The 23,446-nt window shown below is 38.9% G+C and overlaps 1 protein-coding gene across 3 annotated transcripts; it reads left to right on the plus strand.

Moving 5' to 3' along the window:
- Nucleotides 1-133: 133 nt before the first annotated feature.
- Nucleotides 134-23,300, plus strand: nme6 (NME/NM23 nucleoside diphosphate kinase 6). 3 transcript variants are annotated; one of them, XM_066709586.1, is made up of 6 exons: nt 134-493; nt 1,521-1,616; nt 8,067-8,169; nt 18,242-18,281; nt 19,808-19,968; nt 21,723-23,300. In XM_066709586.1, exons 2-6 carry the CDS (start codon nt 1,524-1,526, stop codon nt 21,878-21,880), a joined length of 555 nt encoding a protein of 184 aa, XP_066565683.1. In that variant the 5' UTR covers nt 134-493; nt 1,521-1,523; the 3' UTR covers nt 21,881-23,300. The 3 variants fall into 3 exon arrangements, with proteins under 3 accessions (XP_066565683.1, XP_066565859.1, XP_066565769.1); XM_066709762.1 differs by lacking the exon at nt 134-493 and adding an exon at nt 515-628; XM_066709672.1 differs by lacking the exon at nt 134-493 and adding an exon at nt 664-962.
- Nucleotides 23,301-23,446: the final 146 nt, after the last annotated feature.

The following is a 23,446-nucleotide window of genomic DNA, read 5'->3' on the forward strand; positions in this document are numbered from 1 at the left end:
GTACTTTTACCATCCGACACATTCATATACTACGTCCAATATGCATACTGCATACTACTGAAATGTTAGTATGTAGTACGTGTACTATGGATAGTATGCGGTTTCCAATACAGCCAAGGTTGTGTTGATCACTGTATGTGACGCGGAACCTTAATGTAGCTGCTCGTGTTTTGAGGGACTTTGTATAGAGACGGACAGCGGGCACATATATAAACACGCTTATGTCAGTCGTACAGGGAGATGCGTCTTCATACTACAAGTATAGCATTGTATAATTAATATAATTGCAGTGTTATTGATATATACATATATAGATATTATAGCTGTAATATTTTATTTACAAATCAGATGCGCGTGTATACATTTAAAAAATCCAAATAAGCCTGGCACGTGTGTTTTGGTAATAATGAAATTGCAGATTACCGTCCAGATTGCAGCGTCCAGCAAATGAAGGCGAACCGAAAGACCTCAGCAATTAATTGTCTGCAAGGAGGTAAAGGCGTGTGAGACTAAACCCTGGATGCCACTGATATGTTGCTACAGTTGTCTACATTACCTTCAAGCTTGTTCTACGGGAGGCTGTTTCTTCTGCAAATGATTATGGTGATCATTCGTAGCAGTAGTGGCTGTATGTTCCCTGCCAATACACCGCATGCGTTATATTACATGTGTGCAACGTTGTGTTTCAAATATGGTGACTCTACATGTATGATATACCTGGATTTGCAGAGGTAGCTGGTAGGCAGGCTCGTGTTGAAGATGTGCAAACATAGTGCAAAACTGTGTAAAACTGTTTTAAAGACGACCTGAGAAATGCAGTCAGTCAGGACGGTCTAATCTATCCTTGAAACTTCCACCCGAGCCATTAAAAACGCGACTCTGGCTGAATATTGCTCCAGCTCCATTGCACACATTGTGTGGTGAAAAATGGACCACCAGCTTAACTGCTTATCAAATCCTGTGTAAGTGGTGTTAAAGGAGCTCCACAAATAATGCATAATGTACAGAGATATAACTTTCTCTTTTTCACACTACAATGTTTATTGAAATGTGTAGGTTATATATGTATTTAGACAACTGTACGTCATTCTGCGTAAGAGCCTCTTTAAATAAAGTCTTATTCAAGCACTGGATAAAAAACAGGACAAACCCTCTTGAACAATTGTTTCTAAATGTAAACCAGAAATGAAGTGACACCAGCGATAGTGCTGTTGTATCTTGGAAAGAGGAGGCTGACTTTAATGTGTTTCATTAAAAAAAATAAAAATGAATGGACCGGAGATGCACACTTCTAATCACAGGATTGCATTCAATTCTCCTCACATTGAGCTGAACAGTGATACCAGAGGGGAGCAATACAGACCTTCACTACAAGTTTGCTGCACTAATCCATAGTGTTTTCCAAAACTAAAATTCTCCATATACACAAGTTAATGTTAAAACATTTCAATTAATAATAGTTACAATACTATCTGATTGTGCTGTTGGTATTGTCTGACAGATGTATTTCTCTCCTGTAGAAGATGGTGTTTACAACGCTGCGATTTGCAAAGTCTCTGCAGCTGACCCTGGCTGTGATCAAGCCCGATGCTGTGGCACACCCCTTGATACTGGAGGTATTTATATCAACAGTCAGAGTTATAGTGAACCCAAAAGACTAACGTTCTGTGATCATACTGGCTCAGACTAGGCTACATGTACGTAACTTTGTTTGGGTTAATATAGGCATATACACTCACCTAAAGGATTATTAGGAACACCATACTAATACTGTGTTTGACCCCCTTTCGCCTTCAGAACTGCCTTAATTCTACATGGCATTGATTCAACAAGGTGCTGAAAGCATTCTTTAGAAATGTTGGCCCATATTGATAGGATAGCATCTTGCAGTTGATGGAGATTTGTGGGATGCACATCCAGGGCACGAAGCTCCCGTTCCACCACATCCCAAAGATGCTCTATTGGGTTGAGATCTGGTGACTGTGGGGGCCAGTTTAGTACAGTGAACTCATTGTCATGTTCAAGAAACCAATTTGAAATGATTCGACCTTTGTGACATGGTGCATTATCCTGCTGGAAGTAGCCATCAGAGGATGGGTACATGGTGGTCATAAAGGGATGGACATGGTCAGAAACAATGCTCAGGTAGGCCGTGGCATTTAAACGATGCCCAATTGGCACTAAGGGGCCTAAAGTGTGCCAAGAAAACATCCCCCACACCATTACACCACCACCACCAGCCTGCACAGTGGTAACAAGGCATGATGGATCCATGTTCTCATTCTGTTTACGCCAAATTCTGACTCTACCATCTGAATGTCTCAACAGAAATCGAGACTCATCAGACCAGGCAACATTTTTCCAGTCTTCAACTGTCCAATTTTGGTGAGCTTGTGCAAATTGTAGCCTCTTTTTCCTATTTGTAGTGGAGATGAGTGGTACCCGGTGGGGTCTTCTGCTGTTGTAGCCCATCCGCCTCAAGGTTGTACGTGTTGTGGCTTCACAAATGCTTTGCTGCATACCTCGGTTGTAACGAGTGGTTATTTCAGTCAAAGTTGCTCTTCTATCAGCTTGAATCAGTCGGCCCATTCTCCTCTGACCTCTAGCATCAACAAGGCATTTTTGCCCACAGGACTGCCGCATACTGGATGTTTTTCCCTTTTCACACCATTCTTTGTAAACCCTAGAAATGGTTGTGCGTGAAAATCCCAGTAACTGAGCAGATTGTGAAATACTCAGACCGGCCCGTCTGGCACCAACAACCATGCCACGCTCAAAATTGCTTAAATCATCTTTCTTTCCCATTCAGACATTCAGTTTGGAGTTCAGGAGATTGTCTTGACCAGGACCACACCCCTAAATGCATTGAAGCAACTGCCATGTGATTGGTTGGTTAGATAATTGCATTAATGAGAAATTGAACAGGTGTTCCTAATAATCCTTTAGGTGAGTGTACAGTGGTTATAGTAAGTATTTAGCACCCTTGAACTTCTTGTGTTCAACCTGCAATTTTGATGGGTGCACCAACGATCCCCATCCACCATGACAGATTGAACAATATTGCCTGGAAGAATGGGCAAACATCGCACAATCCAGATGTGCAACCCAGCTAAATCAAAGTGTTGATTTTCGAATTTGAAAAAAATATAGGTTTATGTTTAGAGCTCCAAATAACGTTCCAGTTGTGAGGCTAATAACTGTCAGGTGTATCTACATTGTGAACGGCAATTTTCTTTTTGTAGCCTTCAATCCATTTTTACATTTTTTGTTTGTTTTTAAACAGTTTCCTCTACTTGTCTCTGAAATTATTGCAAATTTCATATGTGTTGTCGGCGTGTATTTTCCAATTCTTATTGTGCTTTTTCACAGTGCTGACACCTGCCTTCTTCAGGAACTATGTTTTGTACTGTGGAAGATATAGGTCTTATTCAGATGTCTATCCTGTCCATGGGTCAAATGCTTAAAAAAAAAAAAAAAAAAAAAGAGAGAAATTATGCCAGGCTTCATTTGATAAATTCCTTTAGATCATTAGTGTTCTTCTGTTTGTAAATAAGAGCTGTAATATGAATATGTAAGCTGGTATGTTTTTAAACTTTTATTTACCCCTTTTGATTTGTCCTTTACTTTGTCAATATCCGAAGATGTCAACAACACATGAAAAAACTGTTTCAAGTTCATTTCACGTTTAAATAGAATAAAAATATACTGTACTTGTGCAAAACACTATCACCACAATACATGTTTTAAGAGTGCATCACTCTAATTAATGTAACACTTGGTTTATTACAAAATACAAGAATAAACACTAGCGTGTAAAAGAACTACAGTAACATCAGTAAACTGCTGTGCTCCTCGGCACCAATCTACCTGATGACCAATATTCTTGGTAGAAACGTACATTTTACTTTTCATTATGAAGCATAGTTTTAATATAAATTCCTGCTCAATGTTACCATCTTTTGTTTCATACTTTGTCACCTTCGCAATACTATGATAATCAGTACAGCTTTTTCAATGCGTGTTGTTTCATACATGCTTCAAATCCAGGACATCAATGGTTATTCAAGCACAGGATGTCTACTGTTTCTGCAATTATAATCATTCAGGAACGCAGTACGATTTGACGTTATAACTAATACACAGAGGCTGCAATGCTTTCGCCTGGAGCTTTACCTTCTTTCTGTAACCATAGAAACTTTTGAAAAAGTCATTAAGTGGCATAGCCAGAATGCATTAACAGGACAGGATCAGTTCCCACAGACATGTAAATAACTGAAAGTTTATTTTAGCAGAATTGCTAATGGGCGCATATTCACGTATTCAAATGTATTCTCTCTTTGTGAATCCTTCTTTGTTAAAATGTAATCTTATTATTCTGGAGGAGGTGCTTCCTGTAGCCTGAATAGGTTCATAAACTTCTGAGGAGAGATGTTTGGCCACTCCTCCATGTTGTGTTGCCTGGGCTTGTGGACTGCATTTTTCAGTTCATATTTAAAATGTTTTTGTATCTAAAATTGCAGAGTGGACACTTTTAGTTACACCATCAAATGTACAGATATACAGTAGGCTTCAAATATATTTAAAAACCGTTAGTTTAGAGTTCAGGTACACAAATAACTGTTAGTTTTACTAAGACAGCTATCAGTACATGAACACCCATATTTTGAAGGTTTTCTGATTGCTGAGTATTGGAAAGATCAGCCATATTAGCTAAACAAATTGCAATTAAATGAGAGAGTGACTTCCGTGTTACACAGTGAGCTATGGAGTCTTTCACCATTCAAGTATTTTTAAATATATATTTTTTCAGACAGACAAACAACAAAAGCAAAAAAACACAAACCTGCACGCTTCTCAGAGGCCATAATGTGGAACATTAAATGAGACAGTTCAGACTGAATTCTAATTAAAATCGTTTATTACATGTCATTTCTGAAGACCGCTATTATAGTCTTTTGACTTAGTGTGGGCATTGAGTCTGTTGTACTAGTCTAAAAAATGATTATCCTAAATTACCTGGACTTCACAGTAATAATAGCTGTTTGAAATGTAAAGTTATTTGTCAGTTATGCTTTGAGAGCTATCCCAATCTTCACATTAAAGCAAGAGATTGACACCATAATCACCACAGATAGACTCGCTGTGGATTGATTCAGTCTGGTTTTGACTGAGAGAAAAAGACTGCTTGACAATTGAAAATAAAATTATACACAATGAAAAGCTTTTTATTTTGTCCATGGAGAGTACATTTTTAAACCTTGATGTTTGAACATTTAAGCTTAGTTTAAATGACAATTGAGTAGTATTTTATATACAGTGGGGGAAAAAAGTATTTGATCCCCTGCTGATTTTGTACATTTGCCCACTGACAAAGAAATGATCAGTCTATAATTTTAATGGTAGGTGTATTTTAACAGTGAGAGACAGAATAACAACAAAAAAATCCAGAAAAACGCATTTCAAAAAAGTTATACATTGATTTGCATGTTAATGAGGGAAATAAGTATTTGACCCCTTCGACTTAGTACTTGGTGGCAAAACCCTTGTTGGCAATCACAGAGGTCAGACATTTCTTGTAGTTGGCCACCAGGTTTGCACACATCTCAGGAGGGATTTTGTCCCACTCCTCTTTGCAGATCCTCTCCAAGTCATTAAGGTTTCGAGGCTGACGTTTGGCAACTGGAACCTTCAGCTCCCGCCACAGATTCTCTATGGGATTAAGGTCTGGAGACTGGCTAGGCCACTCCAGGACCTTAATGTGCTTCTTCTTGAGCCACTCCTTTGTTGCCTTGGCTGTGTGCATCTGACCACAACACTTTCACCCAGTTCTCCTCTGAATCATTCAGATGTTCATTAGCAAACTTCAGACTGGCCTGTACATGTGCTTTCTTGAGCAGGGGGACCTTGCGGGCACTGCAGGATTTCAGTCCTTCACGGTGTAGTGTGTTACCAATTGTTTTCTTGGTGACTATGGTCCCAGCTGCCTTGAGATCATTAACAAGATCCTCCCGTGTAGTTCTGGGCTGATTCCTCACCGTTCTCATGATCATTGAAACTCCACGAGGTGAGATCTTGCATGGAGCCCCAGACCGAGGGAGACTGACAGTCATTTTGTGTTTCTTCCATTTGTGAATAATCGCACCAACTGTTGTCACCTTCTCAGCAAGCTGCCTGGCGATGGTCTTGTAGCCCATTCCAGCCTTGTGTAGGTCTACAATCTTGTCCCTGACATCCCTGGACAGCTCTTTGGTCTTGGCCATGGTGGAGAGTTTGGAATCTGATTGTTTGATTGCTTCTGTGGACAGGTGTCTTTTATACAGGTAACAAGCTGAGATTAGGAGCTCTCCCTTTAAGAGAGTGCTCCTAATCTCAGCTCGTTACCTGTATAAAAGACACCTGGGAGCCAGAAATCTTGCTGATTTATAGGGGATCAAATACTTATTTCACTCATTAACATGCAAATCAATTTATAACTTTTTTGAAATGCATTTTTCTGGATTTTTTTGTTGTTATTCTGTCTCTCACTGTTAAAATACACCTACCATTAAAATTATAGACTGATCATTTCTTTGTCAGTGGGCAAACGTACAAAATCAGCAGGGGATCAAATACTTTTTTCCCTCACTGTAAACTGTAATATATTAACACTACTCTTACTAATTAGATTTCAGATTGCGTAGTTTAATTGCTCTATTGTGATCTGGAGCTCAGCCCCCTATAAAGTTTCCAGTGTCTGAATTCAGGCCCTTTTAATTTGTAATCATAGAATTATAGTATTAATAAAGAATTGCTATATATTCCAAAATAATTTTAATATCAGTTGACTCAAATGCACTATGAATGCAGAGAAGCTGATTTAAATGCTAGAATGGTCATGTATGTGTACCATATTTATACAAAGAAAATGGTGTATATATATTGTTCCCCCATGTAACTCCTAATAGAAATGTCTTTGTGTTAATGAGAAGATGCTATTGCTATAATGTATTCAGTGTTGATAGTACAGTTGAGACACCAGGCCTTTAAGGGAGTGATACAATTCTGTCCAATTAATGCTCTCATTTGAAAATGCATGATTTAGTATGCTTTGTATATCAGTGTAGTATTATTATTACTACCCAATGTCTTAGCACAAAACCTTATCCAGGGTGACTTACAGTTGTACCCATTTATACAGCTGGGCATTTACTGGAGCAATCTAGGTACCTTGCTCAAGGGTACAACAGCAGTGTCTCCAGAGTCTAGAGCCCTAATCACTACTCCACACTGCTGTCCTTGGCACTATGGAAGCCTGTTTTCAAAGACAACTCTGCAAACAAACCCTTATGCTAGGAAAATTGAGACTTGCTATTATAAAACCTAGGCTTGAAAAGGTTTCTTGTAAAGCTCTGTTAACTTTTACAAATATGATATTTCAGTGTTTCCTCACAGTCAGTGGTAAATTAGCAGTCCCACTTAAGGATTTAGTTGTAAAATACAGGGTCATGCTCTGTGCACTGGTATCTATGGTACCATGTAGGATACAATAGTTCCCATTTTACAAAAGGGGTCAGAAACCAACAAATACACTGATCGTAATAGAATTTTACAGACCTGCAGAATATTCTCGGCCACAGGACAGAAGTCATTCAACTGATAGAGAAATTCGCTCACATTTTAATTTTAATTTTTTCGAGTATTAGCAAAACACTAGCAAACCATTTTTGTATCCAGACTTATATCACCGATTACCTTTTCCACACGAATAGTATAGTGTGGTACACACTCGCAAAATTACATGCTACATCGTATCATAGATATCATGTTATAGAGCGTTTCTCTTATTTTAGAAAATGAATATTTCTGTTTTGCCTAGTATCTGACAAACTTGAAGCATGAATGGTTGTGTGTGTTCAAACAGAACAGTAATGAAAATCACTGTTTATGTCAGAAAAAGTGAAAAATCTTTAAATAACGACAAAATAATCTAATGATAAAACAAGTTTTATTGATGTGTGGTGGATAAAATCTCATCCTGTACCTCATTAGTCTGTTTGTTCTGGTTCGTCTTTGTAATTGAACAACAGGCTCTCCATCACAAAATCCTGGAAAACCACTTCACCATCGTCCAGTGCAGAGACCTGGTTTGGCGCAGAGAGGACAGCGAGAGCTTCTATGCTGAACACGCAGGTACAGACTCAATAGACTGGCTTCAGGGCTTCATTTCAAAGATGTCTTCATTAAGACCTTTGTGTGGAATGCATTTTGTTTGCCATTCAAGCAAATTAGAATATTGTAACATCCTATAGCATACATAATTTTGAGTGCTATCGTAGAAACTGTTCAAGTTTCATTAACAAAGAACTATTGGGCAACTCTCAGCGTGGTGGCCGAAAAGAAGCTGCTTGGAGAAACATGGAGTGGGAATAGAAAAAGCAGTTCTTGCCACACGTAACTCCCTTAAGTACTTGAAATCACAGTAACGTACAGACCTATAGCACAATCAGTCGCAGCAGTGATTTACATTACAATATCTTTTTTAAATGTTCATGTACTACCACTACCACAAAACCACAACAACGATTACTACAAATAGAAGAAAATGTATTCTTTTGCAAAGGCCTCAGGCCAAAATGACAGGTGCATGTTTACATGTAAAAAATCACTGGGATTTGCCCTTGAGAACAGGATTTGGAAAACAATCAAATTGTATCCAGTCATGTAGAAAAAGCACAAAACTGCATTATGATTGCTTTGTGATGTTCTTTCTTCAGAGAAAATACATTTATTCATCTTCAAACTTTCTTTTCATCCCCTGAGGAAGTGTAATTATGCCTATGAGTCTCTCTTCATTTCTGTCTTTATCTTTAGCCTTTGAAAAACAAAAAACAACAAATAATAATCGGGTTCTTGTTCTTGCAGTTACCATAGTGGCGATGTTTTCTGGCTTGCATTTTGCTTACTTGCTTGTCTTCGGCAATAGTTTGTTTCTTGACCCAACGGAGTCTTTGAACATCGAATACATTTGAAATGGCATTTAAGTGTTGAAATATATTAGAAAATGCATTGATCCAGGGATGGAGTGCCCTTTTTGAATGGCAGTGCCCGGCTGTGGACCCGGGTCTTTGGTACAAGGTTCGGCTCACGTTCAGACAATGTGGAGTTAATCCAGTTACATTAAGAACATAATAACAAAAGAAAGGTTACGAACAAGAGGGTGTCATTCTGCCCATATTTTTGCTCCAAACAAACTTTTGTTTTGTGTATTATTGATGCAATAGTGACAATCAGATTTAATTATTTTGCAGTCTGTTTAAACCTGTTCTATAGTAAAATTCATCATCATAGTAATAAACAATAAAGGGACAATGAACATTGAATTGAAAATGCTGCCCACTGAGAAGGCATAACTGACTGGGTTTTGATTTGCGAATGGAAAGTAACCATTACAGTAATTTCAAACCACGGGATCCTGATTCTGATTCATATCAATAAATATTTGTTAAAATCTATAATGGTCTAATATATAATCTATTCAATATTATTTTTACTTTCATCATTAAATGAGAAATATCCCCAGATATTTGGTCCTGGTCCTTCCTGTGTGTCACTTTCTGCTTCCTGTCTTTTCTTAAATGAATGTGTTCTTCTTTGCCATTCAGGACCATTATAAGAAAAGCTTTGAACTGAGATTGCAGTGAACCTTAAAGTTTGTAGTAATACATTTTATATGAATGTAAATGATATTTAAGATGGCAGTATTCTCCAACCCGACTCTTCGATTTGTCAGGCAGTAAAAGCCTGTCTGTACTGCTGTAATTGTACTTTCACTGTTTTTCGATAGTCAACTACAGTTGGTTTTAATCACCTGTTCTTGTTTGGATTTTAATATCTAATCAGGCCTGTTCCCATCTATTGTGTTGTCGTCTCCTTGGGATTTTTTTCTCTCTTGGGAATTGAATAGTATATACAGTGTATATATATATATATATATATATATATATATACACTCACCTAAAGGATTATTAGGAACACCTGTTCAATTTCTCATTAATGCAATTATCTAACAAACCAATCACATGGCAGTTGCTTCAATGCATTTAGGGGTGTGGTCCTGGTCAAGACAATCTCCTGAACTCCAAACTGAATGTCTGAATGGGAAAGAAAGGTGATTTAAGCAATTTTGAGCGTGGCATGGTTGTTGGTGCCAGACGGGCCGGTCTGAGTATTTCACAATCTGCTCAGTTACTGGGATTTTCACGCACAACCATTTCTAGGGTTTACAAAGAATGGTGTGAAAAGGGAAAAACATCCAGTATGCGGCAGTCCTGTGGGCGAAAATGCCTTGTTGATGCTAGAGGTCAGAGGAGAATGGGCCGACTGATTCAAGCTGATAGAAGAGCAACTTTGACTGAAATAACCACTCGTTACAACCGAGGTATGCAGCAAAGCATTTGTGAAGCCACAACACGTACAACCTTGAGGCGGATGGGCTACAACAGCAGAAGACCCCACCGGGTACCACTCATCTCCACTACAAATAGGAAAAAGAGGCTACAATTTGCACAAGCTCACCAAAATTGGACAGTTGAAGACTGGAAAAATGTTGCCTGGTCTGATGAGTCTGGATTTCTGTTGAGACATTCAGATGGTGGAGTCAGAATTTGGCGTAAACAGAATGAGAACATGGATCCATCATGCCTTGTTACCACTGTGCAGGCTGGTGGTGGTGGTGTAATGGTGTGGGGGATGTTTTCTTGGCACACTTTAGGCCCCTTAGTGCCAATTGGGCATCGTTTAAATGCCACGGCCTACCTGAGCATTGTTTCTGACCATGTCCATCCCTTTATGACCACCATGTACCCATCCTCTGATGGCTACTTCCAGCAGGATAATGCACCATGTCACAAAGGTCGAATCATTTCAAATTGGTTTCTTGAACATGACAATGAGTTCACTGTACTAAACTGGCCCCCACAGTCACCAGATCTCAACCCAATAGAGCATCTTTGGGATGTGGTGGAACGGGAGCTTCGTGCCCTGCATGTGCATCCCACAAATCTCCATCAACTGCAAGATGCTATCCTATCAATATGGGCCAACATTTCTAAAGAATGCTTTCAGCACCTTGTTGAATCAATGCCACATAGAATTAAGGCAGTTCTGAAGGCGAAAGGGGGTCAAACACAGTATTAGTATGGTGTTCCTAATAATCCTTTAGGTGAGTGTATATATATATATATATATATATATAGAGATAGAGAGAGAGAGAGAGAGAGAGAGAGAGAGAGAGAGAGAGAGAGAGCAAGCCGTATATTCACTTGAGTGTTACTTATTATTGGCATGATTTACCTTTGAATGCTGTGTAAGCTATACAGTAGGCTATATAGTGTAGTGTTTTTTTAGTCAAATACTGAGACAGTGTTGAAGGTTATAATTTATTGATTGGTTTTATTTCAAAGAATGATAATATATTTTGTAATAGGAAGCTCAGACAGAGCTTTGTTGCTCTCTTGCTGTGGATAGTGAAATCACAGTCTCACGATCTGCCTCCACTTCATGCCAGCCTCGGTCTTCAGCTACCAATTCACTCTTGGAAGTAGATGACCTCCTGCTCTTCTCCCACCACCTCCAGCTTGCCCTGCAGGGTTCAAGGAAGCCGCAGCCGCCAAACTTCCCTCTATCCCTCTTTGGTTTGAGGTCCTTAGTTGGTGAAGAATTGGGGTCCTCGGACACAGTGAAGGTTTGGTTACCCGGAGCAGCATCTTCACTGGGTCCAGTTGGGCTTTGCTCAGCAATGACTGTGTCTTCGGTTGGTGAATCTGCAGTTTCTTCAGCAGAAGCAGGCTCTTCTACTGAAACATGTGCTTGGTCAACTGTATCAGATGCAGTTTTGTCACCTAGGACACAGTCTTCAGTTGATGCAGTTTGGGCTTGGACATAGCAGACTGGCTCTTGTATTGGTCCAGTTTGGTCAGGTGGGATTTTGCCACCACAAGCAGGGTCTTCAACTGGTGCAGTGAAGGTTTGGTCACCGGAACCGTTTTCTCGGAGAGCAGACTGTCTTCTGGGGCAGAGCAGGATGGCACTCCTCATGGGGGTCAGGGTCTTCTAGGCAGAGTAAGATCAGCTTAGATAATGTGGAGCGGCGTGTCACTATAGGCTCCCATTGATCATCCCTGTCCGCTGAGGAGTCCTGGAGGCTGGATGGCTGCATGAAGTTATGGTATGGGGATGAAGAAGGCGAGGTCCAGCTGCCAGCTGGGGCAGGGCTGCCTCGAAGGGGGGTGGAGCGAGGAACGGACATCAATGAAAACTGCTGGCATCTGCCACCCAATGGCTCCTTTTAGGTACTGCGTGAGTAGCGCTGATATACTGATTAGCAACAAAAGAAAATACATTTGAAAAAAGAGTTCCCCTCTGTCTTGTTACTCATCTGTCCATTTGCCCCACACAGATATCATTGTATACTCTGTTGAGCCTTTTAGCTAATGGAGGAGATCTGCATCTCCCAATTGAGGTCATGTGATGAAATCTGACTGTTGAGTTGTTTAGGATAAGTGGAGGCAGAGGAGACGCATTCTTCCTGTAGTCAATATGTATTTCCTTGGTTTTAAGAGCATTGAATTCAAGGTTGTTCTGGCTACACCAGGACGCTAAGAGACGCACTTCCTAGTGATACTTGGACTAATCGCCATTAGTGATTAGTCCAATGACAGTGCTGTCATCTGCAAGCTTAATCAGTTTGACAGATGTGTCACTGGAAACAGTCATTAGTGTTGAGTGAGTAGAGAAGAGGGGATAGAACACAGCCTTATGACGCTTAGAGATCTTAGAGGTCCTGAGTTAGGGATTAAAGGAATGTTATGACCAGCCTTTCGAAGGTCTTCATGATTACTGAAGTTAGAGCAACTGGCCTGTAATCATGTAAACCAGAGATTTTTGATTTTTGGGCACTGGAATAATGGAGGATAATGTTCTTAAAATAGGCAGGAACAGCGCACAGCTCTAGTGACTGATGGAAATGTCCGTGAAGACAGAGGACAGCTTGTTAGCACAGTGTTTGAGGGTGCCAGGGGAGACAGAGTCTGGACCAGCAGCCTTTTTGATGGTTTGTTTTATGAACAGCATTCTCATTTCATGCATCGTGATAATGAAGGGGGTGGGAAACTGAATGGAGGTGGGGTAGGGGGAGAGAACTTTCTGAGTGGGCAATAGAGCAGAGCTATGTTGGGTCTTATTTGTGTCTAATCTACAGTACAAATAATTCAGCTGGTTAGGAAGGTGAGGGTCTGGAGGTCTTTCCAGACTGAGGAGTAGTCGTTTGCAGGGCATTGTTTATTTAACTTGTAGTGGTGTTTGACTATTCTGATTGTTTTGTCAAGCTTTTATTTAGCTTTCTTAAACTCTGCCTTATCTCCGCTCCTGAAAGCCTCCTCCTTTTCCAGTCGCAGCTGTTTGAGCTCTGTATTAAACCAGGGTTTGATGTTGCAGAAGCTAGTGATTGTTTTAGTGGGAATACAGGTATCCTCACAAAAGCGGATATAAGAGATGACCATGTCTGTGTATTCATCAGTGCTATGGGTGCTTGATTTGAAAATGTTCCAATCAGAAGGACCCAGACAGTGTTGTAGATCCTCTATTGCTTCATCTGTCCAAGTCTGTATATCTTTTTTTGTAGGCTTCACAGTTTTCAGTTTTTGCCTGTGTTCAGGAATGAGGTGAATCATGACATGGTCAGAATGTCCTACAGGGGCATCTTTAATATTGCTGTAGCAGTGATCTAAGGGGCCTTTTCTCTCTGGTTGGGGCATTTAGAAATCAATAAATGTTTCTGACAAGCAGTGTGATGCAAATAGAATACATAGAAGTAGCTCATTTAAAATATTTGTATTATGGTTCCAATATGTTTTTTTGCAAGTCTTAATAGTTTTATCATCTTCTGTTGCTCAGAGCTTGTTAATTGTTCTTCACTTCGATTAAGGTTGGCACAAGTGTAGCACCCTTCCTCTGAGGCTGTAATGAAGAACACACAAGCCTTTATTTCCTTCTGTATGTAGCAATTCTCAAATGTCTCTTAGTGCAGAGAGTTTCCATTACCCTTTGAGGACCCTTTTACACCCTGTGTAAAGTGAAGTTTTAACATGTCCTTCATTTAGATGTGCATCTGTCTGTTTGCCTGCCTGCCTGTCTATCTTTGTTATGTGTGTGTGTGCGCGCACATGTGTGTGTGTGGTCTTTCAAGTTTGGAAAAGTAAAATAATAATATATTCTAAACATAAGGCTTTTTATTTTATAGAAAAGTGTTACTCAGTTTTTACTTTCAGATCTAATTTGTATGTGCATTTTAATGAAGAATGCCAGAGCATTTAATATGGACCGTGAACAAAATCCTCCTGTCATCCTGTGGTGGAATTAAATCAGTATTTGTTGCTGCCATCGCTTTGTCCCTTGGGCTCAGTAATAAGCTGTCAATTGTGGGCTGAAAACTTAATTCATCAAAGGATATTCTGGTGAAAACAGTCGAGGAGGTGGTCAGATATAATTGGCTTTGATACTTTTTGAAGAGCTGTTCAAGAGCTGCTCTTCACTAAGAAACATTGATTGAATCTGTCAGAGAGTTGGTGCCCCTACACAATTAAGCAATAATTAGGACACTTATACATGTTGGATTGGATTTGTGCCCCGTTCCCATGCTGTTGTATACTAAAAGAGATACAGATGCAACATGATTAATATACTTGAACTGATTCTCTCCTTCCTATATGAGTGTTTGTGAATAATCAGACAATATTTCTGTAATACTCAGCATTACAAAAATACAAAAAAAACTATTCCTTCAAATGACAAAATGCAAGATAGTAAAATTTACATGCTCTATATAAGACTATCCAAGACATCAAACTTAAACAACTCTCTTTTGCAAAGACAGAAGCAACAGAGTGGAATCAGCCACCTTCATGTGTCTGAATTATTAAAATGTGAACTGAAAAACAAGATTTAAGCAAACATGCATCACGTACTGATAATATTCCTTAGGAAATGGAGTGGGAAGTGATATTTTCTGTTAGGGATATGTCCTATGAATACGTAAGTAAACAAATCTACCATATTTTAAAATTATCCAAAAATGTTACTCTGGGTAATAAAACCTTGAAGTTTAAGACCCATGTTTCACACTTCTGTGTTTAGTTTGATAGTTTATATCAGAGAATATAAGACACTATTGAGCTTACAGTGAGTTAGCACTTCACTGTCGGGGGGGTTATCATAAGGGCATTCCCCCCTTCCTTACTCTCTACATGTCTTATACATGTGATTGGTACTGTGGATACAGGGTGGAAATTCAAACATCTTTTACAGCAGCAGGAAATTAAGGATTATAGCAGTACAGTAAATTAACAAGTCATTAAAATGGCATATGGGACAGAATGTAGTAAAACATCATCCAGATTGATCCTTGGTAAACAGACACGGCATCCTTCTCCACAGGAAGTGGGCTTTTGCAATGTCTAGTTTCCTGTGTGTTTTAATTAAATATAGATCTAGTTTGAAAATAATTACATGATCCCTTAAGAACATAAGAAAGTGTCCAACTGAGAGGAGGCCATTTGCCCCATTGTGCTCGTTTGGTGTCCATTTATAACGATGTGATCCAAGCATCCTATCAAGTCAATTTGTTAATATTCCCGAATTGTCACCTTATCATTATTGCAAGTGGGTCGAGTGTGGCTCTGTACGCAGGTCAATAGTGCAGTGTGTCTGCGGTGTGTGGAGGGAACGGGAGGTTTAATGAAGTTCCGGTAAACTGGGTGACAGCTGTGTGCACCAGGCGAAACAGATCCAAGGACGCTGCATAACAATATTAGTGGCAGAAAATAAGAGTGATACATTCATATCAATACTTTATCCATCACAAATCAAATTTTTTTAGGTTGGTTGTTTTTGAAAAACAAAAATGGTAACACCATGATCTGTTGTTTGCCTAAATCCTTTCCTGTGGTTATCATTTCAGTTTACATCCTTCTTATCTTTCCAAATTAAAACCTCCTCGGTGTGTTATTGAGAGTGATACAAATATCACAATTTGAATTGCAGCTGTCTTTGATGTTTGTTTGTTTTTTTCCCTCAGGGGCTCAAGGGTTTTTCAGTCCTTTTTATTTCTGAGCGAACATTGGCAAAACAAGACCTGAAATCTTCATCAGTTCCAGAAAAAGACACCTAGGTTTTTGCCAGTGTCCCATTCAAACACAACAGGCGACAAATAAATATCTAAGGAGCAAAAGCGCAGAGATATATTTGTATGTAATGGAAGAGTATTGTTGTTTGGTGGCTAAAATAACTGTGACATTAACAATAAGCTAACTTCAAATATATCTTAGAAATTAAAAGTATTATTATATGTTACCCACAGATATTAAGTGAATCACGAGGTGTTTCAAAGTGAGGATGTTTAAACATTTTCTGGTGTTCACCCCTTGTTTTTAAAAGCTAAAAGCATTTAATAAGAGATCAATACTTTCTGACATCAATAAACAAGAAGAGAGCATGTTTTGCCAGCATCTTGAATGAATAGGCTTCAGTTGTTTCATTTGAGCGAATCAAACTTTCTGCACAACTTTAAATGTATGCACAACACATACTGTTTTCATCCAAATTAATTTCTCTTTACGGCAGTTGCACGTGCTTTGAATAGAGACGAATACTGCAGGTCGCTTTCTCTGACCCTGAGTGTACTTCTAGAGATCAGTTGTCTCCATTGCCCACAGCTGCTCCAGCTGATTGGTAATGAGGAATATGTTCTGTACAATTTTACATTTAAGCATTTATTTCACATTTTGTGCCTTCTCATAGAATCTAAGCTTTCAAATTTGCCAGATTTATCTATATTTTATTTATATATATATATATATATATATATATATATATATATATATATATATATATATAATTTATATTTGTCTTCTGAGGCAAATTGAATTAAAAAAATTTACATATGAGCTTCAAATGGATTTTAAATGTATGAGTGTGTGTATATGTGTATATAATAACATTATGACCACCTGCCTAATATTGTATAGGTCCCCCTTTTGCCGCCAAAACAGCCCTGACCTCTGAAGGTGTGCTGTGGTATCTGGCACCAAGACGTTAGCAGCAGATAACAGCAAGTCCTGTAAGTTGCGAGGTGGGGCCTCCATGGATCGGACTTGTTTGTCCAGCACATCCCACAGATGCTCGATTGGATTGAGATCTGGAGAATTTGGAGGCCAAGTCAACACCTTGAACTCATGATTCATCAGATCAGGCCACCTTCTTCAATTGCTCTGTGGTCCAATTCTGATGCTCACGTGCCCATTGTAGGCGCTTTCGGCAGTGGACAGGGGTCAGCATGGGCACCCTGACTGGTCTGCGGCTACGCAGCCCCATACGCAACAAACTGCGATGCACTGTGTTCTGACACCTTTCTATCTGAACCAGCATTCAACTTTTTCAGCAATTTGAGCTACAGTAGCTCGTCTGTTGGATCGGACCACGCGGGCCAGCCTTCGCTCCCCACGTGCATCAGTGAGCCTTGGCCACCCATGACCCTGTCACCGGTTCACCGCTTTTCCTTCCTTGGACCACTTTTGATAGGTACTGAGCACTGCAGAACAGGAACACCCCAGAAGAGCTGCAGTTTTGGAGATGATCTGACCCAGTGGTCTAGCCATCACAATTTGGCCCTTGTCAAAGTCGCTCATTGTTCCTGCTTCTAACACATCAACTTTGAGGACACAATGTTCACTTGCTGCCTAATATATCCCACCCACTGACAGGTGCCATGATAACGAGATTATCAGTGTTATTCACTTCACCTGTCAGTGGCTGGTATATATATGTATAGAGTTTGTATAACTGTAAAACTAAATACAACTAAATAATGTTATAGTTTTTATAAAAGTTAATAATTGATTAGACTGGAAACTGTATTAGCTGTGTGCAGGTTCTTACCAGGTGAAGGAGGCCTGTCTCTTATATGTATTGTGGTTCAAATTCTGGGGACTGAGTAATATTCCTTTGTTCTGTAACAGTTGTTCTTCCATTGCACCTCATGTGAGCTCACATTGAGTGGCTCCTATGTATTATCTTTCGTGTAGATATTTAAATATAAAATGAATATACAGTTAGCATAGATTTATGTATGTATATATGTATCCATCTGTCCATCCCAAGGTTTATTTATTTATTTATTTATTTATTTATTTATTTATTTATTTTGCAGGGAGATTCTTCTATCAAAGGCTGGTTGAGTTTATGTCAAGGTGAGTTTTTAAACATATCCATAAATTATTTAGCAGAAGCATTTACAGAAAGCAAGTAACATTTCTTAGAGGACATCCTGTGCATCAGCAAAATCCTCCACATCTCAGTGTGTAAAAGCCTGTTTAGGCTTCTCTCTTCTCGGCATTGATCGCAGGCGACTGTGAAGCAGTCTTTACAGCTGGCACACGTTAACACAAGTTATGTTCTATGGTGATTTATGTACTTTATATTGTTCTTTATAGTCTCTGTTGTTTTTAAGTATTCTGTAGAAAGACAGGACTAAATAAGTCATGCCTATTTCATTTTTTCTAACATGGAAACTGCCATTATTTTCAGAAATTATAATTTCAATAAATGGGACACATTGGTTAGACTCATATTCAAAATAAAATCTACCACAATGGATGTTATATTTTTTTACCATTTACCATTGCAAATAATAAAGACAGACAGTGCAAGCAGGGCTATATCATAGCTCTCTTTGATCAGGACTACCCCAGGAAGGTGCCCATTTGGGACTGGTGGCAGAGAGAACCATACTGCTCCCCCTGGGCACAGGCAGGATAGGGTTCACTTATGCGTTCCATAAACTGAAAGAAATCCAAATAAAACTATTACACCTTCGCTTTGTGTTTTACCCACAAGTCACTGCGATCTCTGATCAGCTCACTTTGTTGATCGAAAGAGAAAAAACAAATTACCACATATAAATCTATTTTCAATGTTTGTCAAATGGATTTAGGAGATTTAATGTGCTGTTTCTTATCTTTTGGTTTGTTTATTTACCATTATACATTACATTTGTAAACTATTCACATATTGCCATTTGTTCTGTTGGCCAGCAGCTGTGGTCAAGGTGCAGTCATCTCCCTGGCACTGTTTTTCATTTGAAACTGTGAATCCCTGAGCTGGCAGATGGGAGGTTTTCTTTCAGGGGGTTCGCTATCAAACACACTCAGAATTAAAACACACCACTTGCCTCACTTTTCTGAGCATCCTGGAGGCGAGACTTGGATTTCAGAAGTGTTTATTGAATCCAATCATCTAGCGATGATGAGGAGCTACTGTCGCCATGGCAACAGGACTGCGGCCTTGTTTATTTTACAGCCCGTCTTGCAAACACGGAGCATACCCCCATGGGAAGGCTTTATTATCTGAATATTGGTATTGGTATTCTTTGTAATGTGTGGATGATTTTTTTAAATAATCATGTTGTTAGCGTATTTTGCGCGTTAGCGTGTATTTTTTTTTTTGTTATTCTGTCTCTCACTGTTAAAATACACCTACCATTAAAATTATAGACTGATCATTTATTTGTCAGTGGGCAAATGTACAAAATCAGCAGGGGATCAAATACTTTTTTCCCTCACTGTATGAAGAATATTGTATCTGACTGTTTGTGAAACAAATTGAGTGGATAAAGGCATTTGCTAAATGACTTATTTGGCATTTCTGCAGGGCTTCTGTAATCAAAAGCCTGTGGCACATATTGTAATGTTATTATTTTTTACCTCCGTTTCCACAGTGGTCCAATGCGGGCTTATATCTTGGCTCGAGAGAACGCTGTTCGCGGGTGGCGGGAGCTGATGGGACCCACCAGAGTTTTCCAAGCTCGATATACAGCCCCTGAGACCATACGCGGCATCTACGGACTCACTGATACCAGGAATACCACACACGGCTCAGGTAGTTTTTACACTAAGCATTTACTTTTTTAGAAGTAGTTGTCGATCAAACCTTTAGGCTATAGTCAAGAGAAATTATGGTTCTGATGAGGACAAGTACTTAATTTCCAATATCCAAATGGAAAAAATATCTAAAGTATGACTTGCATTATAGTTAATTATTACACAACAATACTTTGAGCAAAAGTGAGACGCATTCAAGTGTTATTGTGAGGCTTTATAGAATCTTCTCAGCTTGCTTTAGGAAAGGTTTGGCCTCATCAAGCAGAACCACGTTCTCTAAGAGTTTATAGCAATTGTTCAGTTTGGGCATGTTGAACTTTCCCAGAACCGCCATTTCCACAGAAATCAATGGAATGGCAGTCTAAAATTTGCACCATCCCCGTTTTCAGTTTGGAGATATATAAAGGTCACCCTATGCTGAGTCATTGTTCAGCAAACTCTGATAAATGCATTAAGTTGAATTAACAATATTTATTAAACAAAATGAATTAACTCAATGAATGAAGCAGTACATCCATACAAGTAGTTGTATTAAGTTCCTTGTCATTCTGTTGTTTCTAAATGTTTTTCTTGTACAAGCTTTGTAAATATATATATATATATATCGGGTGTATTTCAAAACAAACTGCTTCGCCCACAACACTGAGTTAGTGTTCCTACTGGGAGAACAGGCACGTGGTGTGTTAAAAAAAGATCATCAATACATCTCAAACAGATCAGTGTTTCCAGCCAATTAGAGGAATTTTGTATAGGCAAAAAGAACATTTCAGAGACGTCAAAGCTGTCAGATTACTGTCCGTGTGTCCCGGGGTGGTTTGTGCTCAATTGACTCCGTTATTCTGCTCTATTGGTGTATAAGAGTCACATTTTAATGAAGATATGTTTCCAGTCAGGATTACAAAGACATTAATTGTATGCTTCAGGGTAGGTTTATTTTCTCATTTAAAATATAGGACAAAAGAAAACCACCAAATACATAAATGAATACATGATCAACCCAGGAATAAACATAATTAACTAATATATATATATATATATTTTTTTCTTGTAGTTTTAGTCAGTGCACTGGCCATCTTTACATGCAGTTTAAACACTTGAGAATATAACAGTGCACACATTTCTTGTGCTATAGAAGAGGAATGGTATAACTTGCAATGTATGTATTTTAATTAATATATTGGGCCTGTAGGGGAGATCACAGTCACAGACAGAGTTCAAGAAGATTGAAACATTGTATTGCAGGATCTCACGGAGTGAGGCGTTAACATATGCACTAGTTCAGTTCTTACGCTGCCAACCTCGTCTCTGGAGGGTTAGACCCACATAGGCCTTTATAGAGTAATTTCTGTGTGGTAGTAAACACTACAAGGAAAGGAACAAGGAGAGTTTAAAGACAAATGAGTCTCGCATGGTCCTGCTCTGTATTTAGGATTTGTCCTGCTTCGGGTCAGATTTCTGCAGCGCCTGCCTGCGGGTTCAGTATACGATTCAGCTCAGTTCTGTTGATTCAAGCTTCCTACATACACAGTAATCCTGCAGGCCATACATCGTGCTCATGTAACACCAGGGTTTTCTTCTTCGAGGCAATCGGAGGGCTAATTTAAGTTATTTTCATATTTTAAATAAATACAGTTTAATGACGATAGCCACTTTGTTTAATTTGAAACCTTATTTTGTATTATTCTATGTGTAATCTCCAGCAGCCAGTCTGATTAACTGTGTGTGATTGCTATTTTATCTGTGTGCCGCTAGACTCAGAGGAGTCGGCCGCGCGGGAGATTGCCTTCTTCTTCCCCGAGTTCAGTGTGAAGCAGTGGATGGAGAAGGAAGAGCCTCTGTTCAGGGCTGGGTGTGTTGTTTACGACCAGCAGAAGCAGATTCACACCCTCAAAGAAGAGTTTCTGCCATGAAGAGAGGACACTCACACCCTCCGTTCTCGTCATAGCAAAGCACATGAGGTGAAGTCAGAAAAATACGTTATGAGTGTTGATTATTAAACAAATTTTGACAACTGTCTTAATCTGGCACCTTGTAATTAATAATATTTATGAGTGTTTTCTTTTTTTATATAAAATGCACTATTTATATTAGTGTTGTTATAATAGCCTCATGCCTTTTAGTGCAGTCAGTGCACTGGCTAGGTTTACATGCAGTTTAACACTTGGCAATCAAACGTAGCTCTCACACATTGCACATCGTTATGTAGGAAATAGTGCAGATTAACATTAAAAGTGTGATCTTTGTGAATAAAGAAGTGAGAAAACTGTGCCCTATGAATACACATTCATTGGTTATTGTACCTCCCAGCACTTCTCATTACAAGAGTTTTTGAGTTTTTGGGTGGAGATCCAATGCTAAATGGTGTTATAATCTGTATTTAACTTTATTTAAGAAGAATTACAGTCTACTACATAAGAGTAAGAGTAATTTGACTCTGCACATTAATCAGGGCTGCAGCTGAAATTCTCACGTAGTCTCAGTCTTGTTGTGGGTTAAAAAGACAATTTAAATACACGTTGATAGTCTGTTTTGAGTCACACTTCTGTGAGGATTCACAATCTGAATGCATGATGACTATAAAAGCTGGTTAAAAGCACGTCAAGGTTGCAGACAGATGGATATTTGGATGCACGCCCTGTACTAATTATTTGGTCCTTTCCAAATGACTGCTTGGAACAAAACATGTGAGAGCATTGTTTTCCTATTGATCCGCAGCACATCTGTTCCGGAGATAATGTCTGTCCCTGCTCAGATTAATTTATTGTCAGGATCTTTGGTTACTGTTGTCCTTCCGGTCTTTGTGCCACTATAGTTACCCTCATTAAATACCTCATGTCGTTAATTTATACAGCATCAGGGTTCCTGACTACTGTTGAAAGGAAGTAAAGCTTATGTACATTTCTATATGGTAATGCTGTATTTGTGCTTTATATTCACCAGTGCTTTACACCCTGCCAACTTTCATTCTGTATTGATATTAGAGTACATGATCTGGGTTTCGTGTCTTCCTGTCATGCTGAAATGTCAGTGGAACCTCTTCTAAGACATTGACAAGTAAAGTATGTAAACCGGGAGAAGCAGTCATGTTTTGCAGTTGCCTTTGATATTCTTTACCCAAAGTTTAACCAGAGTACATATATATTATCGGTGTATGCTGTACACTTGCCTAACTCACATGAAGATATTGTATTTGTAGATTTAAATCAGTGTTAATATATGGAATAACTACATTTACTTTGCAATACTTGAAATGGATACACTGTTTATAATTGTGCTTAATTTGTGATGCATGTGAATAAAGCTTTTGCAAAGTAATTGACTTTAACTTGATGTAATTGGCTTGTATGTATCCTTTGCCCTGTATTTTTTCATATATATAACTTTTAATCTGTCATGTACTGCAAAAACTATATCTATTACTCATTTGTAAGTCTTTGAATGTCTGTTTCTGATCATTTATATTACTTACATTCATA

This window comes from Amia ocellicauda, chromosome 1 (genome assembly GCF_036373705.1).
Source record: "Amia ocellicauda isolate fAmiCal2 chromosome 1, fAmiCal2.hap1, whole genome shotgun sequence".
Classification (NCBI taxonomy): Eukaryota; Metazoa; Chordata; class Actinopteri; order Amiiformes; family Amiidae; genus Amia; species Amia ocellicauda.